The sequence below is a fragment of the Heliangelus exortis genome, chromosome 13, assembly GCF_036169615.1.
Source record: "Heliangelus exortis chromosome 13, bHelExo1.hap1, whole genome shotgun sequence".
NCBI lineage: Eukaryota > Metazoa > Chordata > Aves > Apodiformes > Trochilidae > Heliangelus > Heliangelus exortis.
The window spans coordinates 16,098,254-16,115,995 of record NC_092434.1 but is presented as its reverse complement, the minus strand read 5'-3'; the positions used below and the strand labels follow the sequence as shown (position 1 = coordinate 16,115,995).

At 48.5% G+C, this 17,742-nt stretch overlaps 1 protein-coding gene across 2 annotated transcripts in view; it reads right to left on the bottom strand.

Moving 5' to 3' along the window:
* The window catches only part of NECAB2 (N-terminal EF-hand calcium binding protein 2), a 65,336-nt gene that overhangs the window by 4,295 nt on the left and 43,299 nt on the right, over nucleotides 1-17,742 (bottom strand). The window contains exons 4-6 of one of the 2 annotated variants that reach the window (XM_071757032.1): nucleotides 16,712-16,737; nucleotides 13,783-13,880; nucleotides 605-741 (exon numbers count right to left, since the gene is read on the bottom strand). In XM_071757032.1, the coding sequence (XP_071613133.1) occupies nucleotides 605-741; nucleotides 13,783-13,880; nucleotides 16,712-16,737 (261 nt within the window). The remainder of the gene's footprint in view (nucleotides 1-604; nucleotides 742-13,782; nucleotides 13,881-16,711; nucleotides 16,738-17,742) is intronic. The other variant, XM_071757033.1, reaches the window with a different exon arrangement.

The window sequence follows — 17,742 nt, the reverse complement described above, 5'->3', positions numbered from 1 at the left end:
TTGAAACCATTTCCTCCATCTCCCACAAGCTTGGTAGGATGTGCCAGGCTCCTGGGATGGGGACAGTCTCCTCCATGGGTGACCTTAAGGCAGTGGTCCCAGTCCCTTGTGGATGAGCACCTTTCACCTCTACAGAGGATTTCACCCACTGGATGTGCCAGCAGGAGGGACACCATTGCCAGCACGGGGAGCTGCCTGCTGTGGGCTGTACCCAGCACACCCCAGACCCAACCCCTGTGCCATGGTGCCCATGTTTCATCCTGGATGGGACCGATGGCTTTAGAGAAGCAGCCCCGTGCACCCAGCAGCCTCCAGCCCTGGCCCCAGAATTCTTCCCCCACACCCCTGAGCCCCATTTGCATCCCAATCTCCAGGAGGGTGGAGAGACAGAGCGGGGCCCTCAGGGCTGCAGGATGGACAGAGAAAGCCTGGAGATCTCTCAGGAAGCTGGGGAGTCAAAGGGAAAAGCACCTGCTCGCTCCACTCCTCTGCTCCTGCACACCGTCTGCTGCATTTTCCCTCATCCCACATCCTCTGCCTCCCCTCCACCCCCTGCACCACACTCAGCCAGGATGCTGAGGGGAAGACAGGAGGTGCTGCAGACCTGGTGGGGTTGGTTTGCTCATCTATGGCATCCACAGCACTCTCCACCGAGCTCAGCAGTGACTGGGTCTGGTTCGCTGTCTCCTTCAGCAGGAAGCGGGTGACAAACTGGTCCACGTTGCTGCCACTCTCATACACCTGCCAAGGCAGAGAGAGGGTGACACGGTCACACCCAGCACCGTGGGCACCCTCCTGACTACAGCATGCCACCAACAGTCCCCTCCATCACCCCAACCCTAAGGGCCATGGGAGGAAGGAGCACACCATATCCAGCCCCATGGGAACCATAGACCCCCACCCAGCACCCATGGGTCACTCAGCATATAGCACCCCCAAATCACCCAGGAATACCCCCCCAGTACTGATGGGTCACTCAGCATATAGCACCCCCAAATCACCCAGGAATATACCCCCCCAGTACTGATGGGTCACTCAGCATATAGCACCCCCAAATCACCCAGGAATACCCCCCCAACACCCATGGGTCTCTCAGCATATAGCACCCCCAAATCACCCAGGAATACCCCCCCGGTACTGATGGGTCACTCAGCATACACCCCCCCAACACCCATGGGTCACTCAGCATATAGCACCCCCAAATCACCCAGGAATACTCCCAGTACTGATGGGTCACTCAGCATATAGCACCCCCAAATCACCCAGGAATATACCCCCCCAGTACTGATGGGTCACTCAGCATATAGCACCCCCAAATCACCCAGGAATATACCCCCAGTACTGATGGGTCACTCAGCATATAGCACCCCCAAATCACCCAGGAATACCCCCCCAGTACTTATGGGTCACTCAGCATATAGCACCCCCAAATCACCCAGGAATATACCCCCAGTACTGATGGGTCACTCAGCATATAGCACCCCCAAATCACCCAGGAATACCCCCCCAGTACTGATGGGTCACTCAGCACATAGCACCCCCAAATCACCCAGGAATACCCCCCCAGTACTGATGGGTCACTCAGCACATAGCACCCCCAAATCACCCAGGAATATACCCCCCAGTACTGATGGGTCACTCAGCACATAGCACCCCCAAATCACCCAGGAATATACCCCCCAGTACTGATGGGTCACTCAGCATATAGCACCCCCAAATCACCCAGGAATACCCCCCCAGTACTGATGGGTCACTCAGCATATAGCACCCTCAAATCACCCAGGAATATACCCCCCCACTACTGATGGGTCACTCAGCACATAGCACCCCCAAATCACCCAGGAATATACCCCCCCAGCACCCCTGGGTCTCTCAGCATACACCCCCCCACCACCCATGGGTCACTCAGCCCCCCACCACCCACAAGCCCTCCAGGTAGAGGCTGTGAGGGGAGTTGGGGTGGGCAGCAGGGCACATCAGCATTTAAAGCAATTGCAGATACAGAGATGTCTTGAAAAGATAATTACACAGACAGCAACATTAAATCAATTTCTAGATACAGAAATCAATGTGAAGAGGCAATTACTCAAAGCCCAGAGCTACTTTCTTATTTGTGATCTTAAATTATTTTACTATTAATAAATTTATTTGTATTTATATGACATTTGAATACATATATTTATATCTATATTTCTATAAATAAATATATTTTTATATTTACCCTCACAGGGTGAGAGCCCTCAAGTGCAGGTATGAGAAGTGGCCCCTCTTGTGCTTTGAAGATCCTTTTGGAGCCCTGCCCATGGCATGGTCCTGCTCCTCCACCTCCTGCCAGCCACCAGTGGAGGCTGGAGAGTGGCACAACTGGACCAACAATAGCAATACCAGTCCACTACTGGTCCAACCAGTCCAAGATTCACCTGACACCATTCCAACCAGTCCAAATTTCTCTGCCCTCAGCCCAACCAGACCAAGACACCAGGTCTAGCTGAAGTTAACCACTCAGCATCAGAATTATGAAGACTTGCAGTGGTAAAAAGGTTACTCCACATCCAAACTCACCAGCACTCTTTTTTTTTTCAGACTCTTCCAACCCATCAGTGGCTGCTGGGCCAGCAGGTAGCCTGGGCAAAGCCCCATGGCAGCCCCTCCCTGGGTGCCAGAATTTCCTGGCATGGGGCTCCCCTGGGACTGATGAATTTTTTGGTGCCATGAAATGGGGACAGACACTCCTGGAATGCCACCAGCAATGTCCCAGTTCAGAAGTGGTCCCAGCACCACAGAAGCACGCAGTGGCACAACGTGAGTACCCCCAGGTCTGCAAAGCAAATTATTCTTGTTCTATGGTGAAGCCATTAACAAGGGTTATTTCCATGACAATCAGAGCAGCTCTGCAAGAACCTGGGTGGCCTTTATCTCCAACTTTAAATCATAAAAGAGAAGAACCAGATGAAGAAAAACACTTCTGGGGAAACTGGTGGCAGAGATGATATCTCCCCCCTGACTTGGTAGAGGGGAGCAGGAGTTGGTTTCTTGAGCATCCAGTTAGCACGGTGCTTAATGACTTCTCTTGAACACAAAAACCTTGCTGCTGGGCAAAAAATGGACCAAAAATGGACCAGGACAGTGGTGCCTCCATGCTAAGCTGGGACATTTCCTGACAAGTCCTGCCCAGCTATCCCTCACCCTGTGCAGGCAAGCAGGGGGATGAGCAACCAGTCTGGGACCCTGGATGTGGCAGCTGGTGGAGCAAAAGCCAGGACAACCCCAAGGGAAGCACAGGCACTCCCACCAGGTAGGTCCACAGCCAGAGAGCCAAGGGAGGTCTGTGAAAACATTTACTGAGCACTTAGATTGGGGAGAAAAATAAAATTGAATTCAGTCCCAAATATCCCTGGTGAGCTGGATGAACTCTTGTTCTCCCTAGAAAAATACTCAGCCCCACACTGGGCCAAATCCACCTATTCACCTAGGCAATTATTTTAGCATTAATACATCTTTACCTACAAGAAAGCTGGGGGAGGGCTTCTGACATGAGTGTGTAGTGAGAAGACAAAAGGAAAGGGTTTCAAACTTGAAGAGGGGAGATTAAGGTTGGACACTGGAAAGAAATTCTTTAATTTGAGGGTGCTGAGCCCCTGGCCCAGGTTGCCCAAGAGGCTGTGGCTGCCCCATCCCTGGCAGTGTCCAAGTCCAGGTTGGATGGGGCTTGGAGCAACCTGGGCTGGTGGGAGGTGTCCCTGCCCATGCAGGGGGTTGGGACTGGATGAGCTTTAAGGTTCCTTCCAACCCAAACCAATCTGTGATTCTATATATTCTATCTTCTACCATCCACACTGTGGATAAGGAGAGTTGATGAAATCCATAAATCTCCTTGGCAAAGTGCCACCATTGGGCTTGGCATCAGAAAGAGTTCCTTTTGCTGCTTCCCCCCCTCTACAGCCACCCCCTCACTCATGCCCTTGCCTGCAGCTGGCAGCCTGCCCGTAATGAAGGCAGAAATGTGTTCATCAGGTGGCCAAAGAGGCTGAGCTGTAATTACAGCTGGGCTTTGATTACCTCCCCCCCCAGCCCTGCTGTGATTGCTGTCCCTGGGGATCTGATTGCTGCCTCTTTTCTGCTCCCTGGGCTGGGGGCTGGATCCCTCCTCCTAGATTTAGTGCTGCACCAAAACACAGAGCTGTGTCAGCTCTGTCAGGTGGCAGAGTGGACTCTTCTTTTCATTAAGCGTGGGTTTTCTGGGGGATTTGGCCAAGTGTTCTGGAGGGGACAGTAGAGCTGGATGGAGCTGGGGACTCTTCCCTGGCTGCTGTCAAAACCACGTATCACAACCCCCACAGATGCTCTGAGCCCACTGACTGATTCTTTACCAGCTCCAGGCTATTTACCCCACTTCCCAGAGGTGCAAAGAGTACACCACTGCTTTCCATTTCAACCCATTGACCTGGTTTGGGTCAGGATAAAGGGGATTTTCTGTCTTGTCCTTTTGCTTTCAGCTCAGTCTCTTGTAAGCAGCTGCACTGCTGAAATTAACAGCAAGTTTCTCAGGCAGTGGCTGCTCCTGGGACTGATAACTCCATGGTTATAGTTACAGCCAGAGCCTGGTGTGCAGAGCCAGGGACACTGCTCAGCTCTGAGGAACATTTTGCCCTCCAGAAGGAAGAAAGAGGCCCCACCTGCAGCCTCCTTTGGGGAGGAACAGACAAGAGAGATGCCAGAACTGACCAAACAGAGGATTCCATCCCATACACCTCACATTCAGGATAAAGTTGAGGGATCAGGAGAGTCAAACCCCTTCCTGCTTCCCCTTCTTCCCCTCTCCCTGTCTGCTTCAGCATCCTGGGAGGATTCTGTCTGTTCCTCTGCCTGTGCTCCTGATCCATTCCAGCCTGGATCTGTGTGTTCCTGCCTCCAGCTCCCAACTCCTGCTGACCCCAGGATTCCAGCCTGGACTTTCCCAGGGCTGCCCTACAGCCTCAGTGGGGATGTGAGAGTTATTGGGGGAAAGGGGAGGAACCTTGGATCAATTTTCCTGTATATTTGTATAGATTTAGTTCTTTTTCCTATTTGTCATTACTGCTTCATTAAAGTTGTGTAGTTTAGTCTCTCTTTCTTATTCTCTCTCCTTTCTTTATCAGGGAGGGGGATTAATAGAGGGCATCTGGCATTTGGTTTCATTGCTGGACCAATGTTAAACCCTGACACCCGTGCATCAAATAAATCATAGAATCAGAACTGTAAGGGTTGGAAGGGACTTTAAAGCTCGTCCAGTTCCAGACCCCCTGCCATGGACAGGGATAACTCCCTCTAGATCAGGTTGCTCAGAGCCCCATCCAGCTTGGCCTTAAAAACTTCCAGGAGGGATGGGTCTCCTACCACCTCTCTGGGCAATCTGTTCCAGTGTATCACCCACCACCATGGTGAAGAACTTCTTCCTAATATCTAATCTAAAACTACCATCCTCTATTTTGAATCCATTCCCTACCTGACATCCTAAAAAGTCCCTCACCAGCTTTGTTGTAGCCCCCTTCAGAAACTGGAGGGCAGCAATAAGGTGTCCTTCCTCTCTACCAGATGAACTTTAAGGTCCCTTCCAACTCAAACCATTCTGTGACTCTCTTCACATGTTCATTTATCAGCTTAACTCCCTACATCAAGGTATGCTGGGTGGATGGACTAATCTAAAAGAACACTGGGGTATCCATGAAGATCTGATGCTTTTGGGCAGGTTGCTAAGTCCAATAGCTCTGACAGGTCATTAAAAATACAGTGGGTTTTGGTTTAATTTTGATCCTACTTCTCTATCTCTGGCTATTTTCCAACCTAGCTGTGACCTTTGCTCTCAGGAGCCAGGTCTGAAGTGGATATGCTCAGAGATTATTCAGAAGTCTCTAGCAAATGTCTTATTTGGTTTTACACAAACAAGTCATTAAGAACACCAGCTCCAAAGGAATCCTTCCCATCTTCTTATTAAAACATTTGTCAGTCTGTCCTAGGGAGATTTAATGAGGTTTGGTCTTACTAATTACGCCCTGAAGAGTTATTTCCTCCGTGAGTTGCTTGAGAAGCATGAAATAAAAAATTTTAAAAATTTAAAATTAAATTTAAAATTTAAAATTTTAAAAATTAAAAAATTAAAATATAAACAATTATTTTAATATTAATATTTTAATATTAATATTTTAATAATTGCTGGTCAATGAAGTTTCTTCATGCCAAAAGCACTCGGAAGAGCTCTCCAGGCCCATCCCTTTCCATCCAGCCAGTTCACTTGTTCAAGACTAGAAAGACTTGGGCATCACACACACTACCCTGCCCAAATTTTGGCAGGCACTACTGAAACACCCATGGGAGGTTTTAAAGGTGCAAAGGTTTTAAAGGTGCAAATGACAGCTGGGATTTTGGTGCTGTTGAGCACTTGGATCTGTCAGCACCAGCACGGAGCATCCCTCACCAGGCACTGCAAACCCATGGCTCAAGCTGGGCTCTCGTGGCTGTGTTCCTATAAGGCTGGGAAAGGAGATTCTGATGAGCATTTCAAAGCTCCTCTGCTGGCATTTTTAAAGGTCACTCTTTAGCTCGTTAAGACTGCAGGATGTAAAATATAAATGATTCTGCACCACCCAGGGACACTGGGACCCCCAAGACAACCCTGCCCCTTAGAATCATAGAATCATAGAATTGGCTGGGTTGGAAGGGACCTCAGACATCATCAAATCCAACCCTTGACCCACTGCTGTGGTTGCTAGACCATGGCACTGAGTGCCACATCCAGTCTCTTTTTAAATATCTCCAGGGACAGAGTGTCCACCACTTCCCTGGGCAGCCCATTCCAATGCTTGATCACCCTCTCTGTAAAGAAATTCTTTCTAATAACTAACCTAAACTTCCCCTGGCACAACTTAAGACCATGCCCTCTTGTCTTGTTGAAAGTCATCTGGGAAAAGAGACCAACCCCCCCCTGGCTCCAACCTCCTTTCAGGGAGCTGTAGAGAGTGATGAGGTCTCCCCTGAGCCTCCTCTTCTCCAGCCTCAACACCCCCAGCTCCCTCAGCCTCTCTTCATAGGATCTGTGCTCGAGTCCTTTCACCAGCCCAGTTGCCCTTCTCTGGACCTGCTCTAGGACCTCCATCTCCTTCCTGAACTGAGGGGCCCAGAACTGGACACAGGACTCAAGCTGTGGCCTCCCCAGGGCTGAGCACAGGGGCAGAATCCCTTCCCTGGACCTGCTGGCCACGCTGTTCCTGAGCCAGCCCAGGATGCCATTGGCCTTCTTGGCTACCTGGGCACACTGCTGGCTCCTCTTCAGCTTCCTGGCAATCCAGACTCCCAGGTCCCTTTCTGCCACTCTGTGCCCAGCCTGGAGCTCCCCATGGGGTTGTTGTGGCCAAAGTGCAGGACCCGGCACTTGGAATGTTGAACCTCATCCCGTTGGGATCAGCCCAACTCTCCAGTCTGTCCAGGTCCCTCTGCAGATCCCTCCTGCTTTCCAGCTGATCCACACTCCCCCCAGCTTAGTGTCATCTGCAAATTTGCTGATGGTGGACTCAATCCCTTCATCTAAATCATCAATAAAGATATTAAACAGAACTGGGCCCAACACTGATCCCTGGAACCTTCCCTTTGCCTGCCAGCCCTTGCATCCTGACTAACCAGGCTTCCCAGCATTGCTTGGCAGCAAGATTGGCCAAATTGGCCAACATTTACCAAGCCTGGGATGTTGACAGCTTCTCCAGTTTTTCTGAGCTCCAATCACTGCTGAAGCTCACCCAGGGGGTCATGGCACTGAACCAAGGAGGCTTCTCAGGCAGAAACCACAGCCAGTTCTGTTTCACCCACACCTCTCCTTCACTTAAAACAACAAACCCAATAACAAAAGCACTGCCTGGCACATCCTTGTCAAACCTCAAGCCAGGATGATGGAGAGCTTATCTTCCACCCACTCATCCTTGAACCATCAGGCATGTGTTGTGCTGTACCCTCCAAGTGGCTGATTTAAATTTGCTGCTCATAATTGCCTGTTTTCTTCTGAGAGATAATTTCTTATAATTAGAATAACACTCAGACCTGCCTCTCACTCCTTTCTCTTCCCCCTAACTCTAACATCCCTTCAAAAGTGGAGACCCAAAACTGATTGCATGGTACATCATCAGAAGAAACCTGGAGAGAGAAGACACTTTAGTAGTTGATAAATGAAAGCATAAACATATGAATGACCCTCAGCCTTCCTGAAAGGACTCTAAAGACATGAGACACCTGTTCAGATGACAAAAAAACCCCAAACACATTATGATTGCATCACATGTCCTTTAAAAGTCTTTTGCTATAAAATCTTCCTTCCATAAATCTCAGTGTTGGACCCTTCTTAGCTCATGTTGCCTTGTCTGGTCCTGAAGGTCTCTTGCCATGGACCCTTCCTTCCCAAGCAATTTGGCACAGGTCTTCCCTCTTCTCCTTATTATCCTTGCAGGATAATCTCATCAGTCCTCAGTGGATGCAAGGGGCAGGTAAGTGTTGGCCCACCCGTGCTCTGTACACAGGGTCACCCGTGGATCAAGAGGTAAATGGCACTTTTGCACCCTGGAGGTAGCAGGCAAATAGCCTGGGAAATGAAGAGTGGCCTCCTGCTTTTCAACATCCTGCTTCTAATTAGCCTTTCCCTTCACACAAGCTCCTAATGAGATGTCTTTAGTACCTACCAGACTGTAAATTAATACATATTTTATTTAAGTTTTCCAAGGATAGTGCAGATTTTGTTTTCCAAACAGGACCTGCTCAGAAGACCCTGCAAATGTAATAGTGTGGGCTGGTCAGGCTGCTGAAGGCTCAGTTATGGTTATGCCTTGATTTGGTCCTTTCCTGCCTTTCCTTTTGGTGTCTCCTTCAAAAATGCTCTTGGACTATCTGCTAAGGCCATGGCATTGACATCTGGTGTATTTATTGCCTTCCTTGTGTAATCCCAGAAGCAACAGACTTAGAAAGGGAGGGAGGAAGAGGAAGATCACATCCTTCAGATGTCCATGAAAGATGGAGCCAGGGCAGCATGAGCAGGACTTCCAGAGAAGATAATTTGCTTTCTCAGTGAGGGGAGGAACACATATTTTGCAGTGACAGACAAGCAGAAGAGCAGAAAATAAACATCTTTGCTAAAAATAAGCCCTGGGAGAGGCCTTCCTAAGATTCCTCTCCCTGGCAGCCTGCCTGTGTCTCAAGCACAGCCCTGGGGGCTGGCAAGGAAATTGATCTGGATGGCATCACACAGAGAATCAGCTTCTGGTCTGAAATCTGAATAGGAAAGTTGGGGAAAATTCAGCTCTTGAAGACCCAGAGCAACACTTCCTCCTTTAATTTGTAGTGCAGTATTATTTTAAAATTAATTTTGGATAAGACTTACAGAAATACTTCCTGAGAAGCTCCACAAATAGGCTTTGTTTCCTTTTAAACTACTCCTAAACTATAGAGTTCCATAAATTTTCCAGAAATCCACACCATTTTTTTTGCTATAGCAATTGATACTGAAGTTGTCCAGAAATGTTTTCTCCAAAACCTATTGAAAGGTGATGCAGCCTTTACCCACTCACCCCCTTCAGGTGAGTGGCTACAAATTCCCAAGATTTACCAGATATTCCTGTTCACTGCTCCAGGACCCTCAGACACTCTTGATATGAACATCAAGTTTGTACAGCAGAGCAGGAGAAAATCTGCTCGGGTAAAATGAAATGATGAGAGAAAGGATTAGCTGGAGAGTGGGAGGAAAGGATTATTTTTAAGGATTATTTCTTCTGCCTATTTTATATCGAGGTGTTATCATTTAAAAAAAAAAAAAAAAAAGAGCAATATCATATTTGGCAAGCTTAATTTTGGTAAGAATGCAAATGAGAACATTTCATACTGCTGTTCTGGAATGCACTATAAAACAACAGCAACAATAAAAAACCCATCCATCATTTTTAGCACCCAAACCTGGTGCTGTGACTGCATTGCTCAAACAAGCCTTTCTTTGGAGTGTGCTCTTTGTTGCAGACCCAGCTGTAGCCAGGCTGGCATCAGCAGAGGAGAGAGAAATACCACCAGCCCCCAAGGAGGGTGTCACCTACTCCCTGCCACAACATGTCACATGGCAGAGCCAAGAAAGGAAGTACCATATGAAAACCCATATGTAAACACCTCTGAGCTCCCAACTGCTGCTGGAGCATCAGCAGCTGCTGATTTTTCCTCTTTGATTTACAGATCCTCTCATCTAAATAATGATGCTCAGGGGAAAGGGTGTTTGCAGGTGGTTTCAGCACAGGGCCTGTCCATAAGACACACGTGTGGTTTGTGTCACCCTGACAGCAGAGGCTCTCAAGGGGGTTGTGATGTGTCACCATTGGGCCACTATTTCCTCTCCCTGTTTATTAAATGAGAGAAAAAGGCTTTGGGCAAGTGAGAGACTGGCAGTGGAGCTGGCAGCAGGCAACCAAAGAGTCCCACTCCATCTTTCACATCTCCTTTTGCTCCCCTCCAGGACAAAAGGTGATGCTCAACTTCAAGCAGAGGGTGACCCTCAGGTCTCCTCCTGCTGACCCTCACTCCTCCCTCAAATGAGTCTCCAAATCCCCCCTAATTAGCCTGCACCCCCACCCCTGCTCTGCTCTTCACATCCTCTCACACACCAGAACAGAGCTGCCCAGGCTCTCCCTGTCCTGACCCAGGCAGCACCAGCAAGATGGGCTCTGTTCCACCCCATCATGTCCATGGGGGCTTGTTGCAATTTCAGCTGTGATTTGGGGCAGTTCTGCTTTCCAAGCTTCTCCTTCTAGCTGGGACAGAGCATGCACCATGGACAGTCACCAGCACCCCTCTGGTGCTCAGCCAGAGCAATTTGACCTTAAATCTTAGCTGCTTCATCCTGGAGGGCATTCCTCACTCAGCATTTTTGGGACTTCTTTGCAGCTTGCTTGTAACATTTCCCTCTCTGCTAAAGGCCAGCAGTGCTCATCTTGCCATGCCCAGAGCTGCAAAATGCTGGCCTGGCAGAAGAGGGGAGGAGGAGCAGCCCAGGGTTTGGGGAGAAAGGGAGTGAGAGCCATATCTGGCAGGAGTAGAGCCAATGGAGCCTCTTGGGTTCAACAACAAAAACCACAAAAATGTGTGTTGGTTTGGTTTGGTTTTTTAACCAAGCACCTGGGGTGCTTGGGTGAGGGTGGTGTTAGTAGAAATTACCACCCCCAGCACCATCCCCCTGGTTCCAGACACCCCCAGTACATGAGAACTATATAACAACACCATTGCACACACAACCACCACCCCATCACTCCCATACTGTCAGCTTTTTCCTTAGATCCAAAAGCTCATTTTTCCCTCCAGTTTACCATTGGATTTCCCACTGTCGTGGGTGTTCATTTCCACACAGTGTGGACGTTGCCATATGGGAAAATAATCACACTGACAGCTTTTCTTTTCCTGCATGAGACCTTCCACTACTGAATCTAATTACTGATGCTACTTCAGGAGCTTCTCCTGAATGAGTTAATTGCTGCTTTCTCTTTTTAGGTGCAAGAAATAATCAGCTGTCTTTTAAAGTGAGAACTAGAAACAGCAATTAAAGAGCAGGGCTACCTCTCATCAGCAAGCCAGCACAGAAGAAAGTTTGGCTTCATTTATTATTCCCACTGAACCCTTTTTTTAATGGAGGGGAGAGGGAAGGAATGAGGAAGATGCTCCATGATCAATAGTTTTCTCCAGCTGACGAAATATTTTAATACAGACAAGCAGGAGCATCTCAGAGGTGAAGCAGTTTGCTGGCAAGCCAGGATACTCAGCATCAGCAACAAGCCTGGTGCAGGATCTGTCCCTAAGCAAAAGCTGCAGGGACTTGAGCATCAGGGGGCACGAAACTGAACATGGCTCCTACCACAATCTGCTGATGTAGCACTCTTTTCCCTGACCCAGTGTTTCTAAAAATATATTTGGTGTAGGTATCTCCTGAACATTCTGGCATCAACACAGGGCCCTTGGTTACAGCATCACACTGGGAACTGACACTGGCTTTGGCAATGCTGGGTTGGCAAGTCCTCTCCCTGAGGCTGAAGCCCTTTTCTGGAGGTGTGAGTCCAGCCCTGAGGGAAATAAAACACCCCAGGATGCTCCCCAGGCTTGAGGAGTTTGGATCAGTTTGGATCTTACGAAGCCTTCCTCTGACACATGTCAGAAAAAAAACCCACAATGGTTTGTGCTTGGGAAAAGCTTCTGCTCCTGCCTGTCTGCACTGGAGATGACTTCCTCTGCTACCTATAACAGCTTATTTTCTGTTTTGTTTTTTTTTCCTTTCAGTTCTTCACCTGAACAAAGAGCCTGTGTTTGAATAATTTATCGACAAGGTTTGTACCACTTGGTTCACAAAATCCCAGTAGGGAGCCAATGTTTTTCATGAAATACTACTTTGTCAGCTCCTCTCTCTGAAGGAGTCTTGTTCCACCTCTTCACTTGCCAAAAGTCTGCCAGGAGGCTGATGAAATGGGAGTAAGGAGGGGATGCTCCCCTCACCTGGCTTTAGCCAGGGAGAAGCAAGATGCCTGCATCTGAGTTCCTGCAGAGTCACAGGAGGAAGATGCCTCTGGGGCTCTGGATCTCCCCAGTTCCCTTCACAAGATCATGACAGGGGTGAAGGGCTCAGGCTTAGGTCAACCACCTTTAGTCACTGCAATTAAGGCAGGTGAATCCTGCCACAGGCTGCTACACCAAGGAGGGTGAAAGAGTCTCTTCTTATGATTTAGATTACAAATAACCATCCTGCAGGTTCCTTATGCAAGGGAATGACCACATGATGCAAACCAGGAATAAGCCATCCTCATCCTGCAAAATACTGGGAGGAAGCAGCCAAATATATCAACCCAGGATTCCAAAAGCAGCAGTGGAAGGCATCACCAAGTCAGAGTGAATTACTGAGATACCTACAAGATAATTAATACCTCCAATATAGCCCAGCTAGTTGATTAAGTGGCATGGAAAGGACAGGCAAGTGGTTTCAAAGGAACAAGAGCTCTCTAAACACGTCTCTCATCCTGATAAGACACCTCTGAGCAGTGCAGCTCTTGGTGGGGGTGTTTATCTGGTGTAACAGCCCAGATCTTCTAGGGATTTGTAAATAAACTTCCATCTGTTTCTCTGTCAGTGTCACTGTCTAGCAGTCCCTTACTAACAGCACCACTTAGATGCATGGTGGATTTTTTTAAGCTGGGAGTACCCTGAACATAGAAAAAAGACATTTTCCCTGTAGTCCTTCCAACACCCAGCCTTCTAGTTTCCCACACTGTGGCTGTGCCCATGAACCAGCCTCCTCCTGGCAGTCAGGATGCCTTCCAACATGGGAGATGTGTTTAAGGACTGCTTTAGAATACGAGTTCTCCAAAAGCTACCAAGAACTCATGCCTTCAAAATCCTACCCAAGAAACCCAGGTCTGAAGACACCTGGAGGTAATGCTGAGCTTAAGGCACAGCCAAGCCCACCTGTCTGGCAGAGGAAGGATGCTGAGAAGGTGCAGAGCTCTGCCAAGGAGCCTACTGCCTCCTCTTCTACTCTGCCTACTCTTCTGCACCAATCTGGCCAAAATCTTCCAGATTCATTTGCTGTTTACACCAAACCAAGTCCATTTTTGTCCCATTGCTGAGATGACCCCATGAGCCCAAGAGCATGAGAAGGCAACACTGCTGACTGGGACAAAGACCTTGGGATTTAGATGCTCTTTTAACACTGTTAACTACCTCCAAGCCCATGGAGGTAGAGTGAGGATCACTCACCCGTTTGGTGTAGTCCATTGCCTTCAGGATGGAGAGGTTCAGAGTCTCCAGTGAGGCCAAGACATCTTCGTAGTCTCCCATGTGGTCAGCAAAATAATCTGAAGAAAACAAGAGGGACATGATGTGACTTAATGCTCTGAGGCTACGTGACACAGAAAGGACAGTTACTGGTGGAAGGGAAACCTGAGAGAGTGGGTTCAGGAATATTTTTGTATTCTACAGCTTGTCCTGCTGGGAGGGGAAGTGATGCAACCCCAGTGAAGTTTGAGACCATAGTAAAGAAAGATACATAAGGGCATTCTTTTCTCAAAGAAAATAACATAATGGGTACCTCATTTCCATGCCTACTTCTGCATTTGACCCTATCTTGCCTCTTTTCATTCCCTTGAGAGCCTTTACTCAAAGTGTGCAAATAGCTGCCAGGTTCACCCCAATTTATATGAGCTGAGACTGGCCTTACACCTTCCTCCATTTCCCACCACGTTTGGACCTCAGGCCACCATCACAGGTTGCAGAGCTCTCTGAGAGCCAACTATCCCTTCAAAGGAAGGAAACAGAGCTGTGAGCTGGGCTGAAAAGCAAGCGTTCTCCATGGAGAGGGGGAGTCCATGTTTTCTCCATCCTCATCCCTCCTGGTTTTCGTGTGACTGACACAGGTGACAGCCAAAAGCTGTTTCTGAAAAGCCACCAGCTCAATTTCTCAGTGCTCAGACACGAAGCTTCACACTGAGGTGACATCTCTGCAGAATGCAACAAGACAAACTCCAGGAAACAATCCTCCTAATTAGGTTCTCTTGGCTTAATTAGAAGGGCCTATAGCTATTTACAGCCTGAGTACATATCCAAGGGGAAGAAGATTTTGGCAGGAACCAGAATGTCACGGAATGACTGGCAGCAGCTCTTTGCTGTTCCATGATAAGGCAGACAGCTTATTCTCACTGCAGTGTTTATTTGTGTTCTTCTTATTATTATTGCTTGGGAAAGAAACACTGAGCTGATCTGAAAGGTAAATTAAAACCATTTTAACTGGGCCCCTATATTTCAGGAGAAATGAACTGCTGTGGGAAGACCACAGCCCAACCAAGGAGCACATGGGAGCAGAACTTAACCACAGCACTCAGTTCTGCTGGTTTAGCTTTATTTATTCACAGGAACATCTGAGATCAGCTGCCCCTTTCCTACCTGGCTCTTGCTCGTGTCTCCCACACATCTGCAGAGAGCAGCTGGATGGATGCTCAGAAGATGAGCACCATAAGGGCTGGTAAAGGGCTGCCCCTCCCATCTCTCCCCAGTAAAGCCCTTGCCTATCACCCTGGAATTTTGCAATGGGTCAGTGTCCATCTCCTGTTTGAAGAGGATATCTCAGTTTTCTGGACAGCTTATATGGGTCCTTGCAATGTCTCCTCTTCATTTAAACTGAAGGGTGGTACTATTTGGGAGCTGCACGAGCACCATCTGGGATTGACTGGGGTAATAGCAAACCATGTTTTGAGGCAGTCTAGGTACTTCTGACTGTTTCCTTCATTGGCAGCAAAACCCCCCAGAACTTTTTATAAGATGCTACCTGGTAGAGATTAGGCCTCATCAAGACTCTCATATATGCAGTAGGGCTCACAAAATCCCTTTAAAGGAGCTCTCAGAATCCCACAGCAAAAAACCCATTTCAGGAAAGAGCTCCTATTTTGCCAGAATGAAGTTTTATATTAAAACTAACATTTTTAAAAGAGCAGCAAGCAAACAAGAAATTGCCAGCAAGGGCAGTTATTCAGCAGGATCTGGGCAGGACCTCGGATGGATTGATCCTTCCCCTGGCTTCCTGTAGGTGGTGGAGGGGGGTTCATCTCCCTCCTCTCCCAACAGGTTCATCCCTGAAAGGCAGCAAAGTGGGACTGGACTGGTTGATAGCTGAGTAATTTTCTGATTTTATTAGACTGACAGAGGGGCTGGGGGGGCAAGCAACCACAATACCAACCCTGTATTTCCCAGCAAAGCTGATGGTAGGAGCTGTTGGTGTTTGGTTTCTTGGGTCAGCTGGCAAGGAGATGCAATGCAGTGAGAAAAGAGTGATGGGACTGAGAAGGAAAGAGAGTGCTTAAAAGTATCAGCAACAACAAGTAGCCTGGAGCTGGCACAGGAGACCCAACAAGCACCTCTCTGGCATGACCTGCTCCCAAACAGGGCTCTGAAGTTGTTATTAGTGGCAAAGTGATGAAGGTCAACAGTGAGGACCTGCCAGGGTGGCTTTGTATGCTCTGCATCTTGGCATGGGAGGGGAGAAGAGCTGGAAAAGCCCCCTTGCAAGGCCATTCATCTATGTCCCCCCATCTCCTCACAAAAACCTGGGATGGAGGAAATGTTTCCCAACACCAAGTGCCCATGGAAAATCACATCTGCTTAAGCAGCAGGAGCCCCATGCACAAGTCACCTCCCTTCAAGGCAAAGCCCTTCAAACATCCTGGCAGGAAATATTCCCTTCCCAGTCACGGCATGGGACAAAATATTCTCAAGAGATTTTTCTTTCCAGCCTTTAATTTCTGTGAGAGGTGGGAGGTGCAGCAGAGGTGCTGTGCACCTCAGGCAGACTGCTGGGAAACGTGACAGTTTGCCCAAGGAGAAAACACCTTCTGGCTACTGCAGAGGGATTCCAAGTTTATTGAATTTCAGAGCAGAGCTGGAAGCCACAATATTGCTGGAAACCAAACCCCAAGTGATTCCTGAAGGGAAGCCTGGACTTACGCTCAGCTCTGCCCCTGTTTGTGCTGCAAGAACATGAAGAAAACTTTTGCCAGTTTTTCTGTGGAATCGGGGCCAAAGCAGAAAAAGTTCTGAGACACCCCCCCAGCTACCAGAGCCCCACCAGCCCTGTGAAGTGTTTCACACAACGTGCACCAAAACAATTGCCTGTGCCCCTGGGAGGGACGGGACTCACCGCACAGCTCCTTGGTGTCCACGTTGCTGGAACAGGGAGAGAGAGGATGAGGCAGGGAAGGAAGCAGGAAAAAGAGAAATACAGTTTTCATGTGAAGGCTGGATGAAGGATACAATTTGGATTTATTTAGGCTTAACCCCAGGTACCCACCCCACAATGTCCCCCACCCCTCAGAATCCCCCAGGTGGGGACAGCCTCAGCAATGACTGGTGCCAGCCAGGGCATCACCTCCCCTCTGCATCTTCAGCATCCCTGCTGGTGGGATGGCTTCACACCTTATTTTGGATATTCCCTGTGGGGATAGGGGGACCTGTGAATCCCTCCTGGGACAGACCTGTGCTTCTGGGGGACTCTGCACCCCCACAGCATAGCCCTGCACAGCATCTGCCCTTCTCCCTGATCTCCACATTGGCAACACTCCAGCAAGGCACAGGGATATGCTTTTTTTTTTTTTTTTTTCCTCTTTGCTTGGAAGAAAAATTTGCACTGTTTACTTTTCTAGGTGGATCAATCCTCCAGCATCTGCATCCTTGGGGCTGCACACAGTTACCACTGTGTGAGGCTTCTTCTGGTCAAAAACACACAATTATTTCTAAATACATGGACATTTAGTTTATGTAATAGAATCTCAACAGCCAACCTGCTCAGGAAATAATGATTGCTGCTAATCTCCTTGTCTCAGATTCTCACACAATGCTTAGTGCCATTCAAGCACTTAATAGATCTCTTAATAGACTTATAATTTACATCCTTTATTTATTTATGTCCTGGAAAGCTATTTATTTAACTAAACTCAACCCTGCTCTGCCTGACCTGTCAGCATAAGTGCATTTGGGAAAAAAGATTTTCTCAGCACCAGCAGGGCACAGTGGTGCCATCCCTGTCCAGATCCTCCCTCAGAGCAGAGCCCCAGGTGGTGGTAGCAGGGACCTCTTCACCTCCACTCCTGAGCTGTGGGACCTGCTGGGTGCTGAAGGTGAACACCAATACCCTCATCCCGTGAGGTGCCAGCTGCCAGAAAGGTGCCAAGC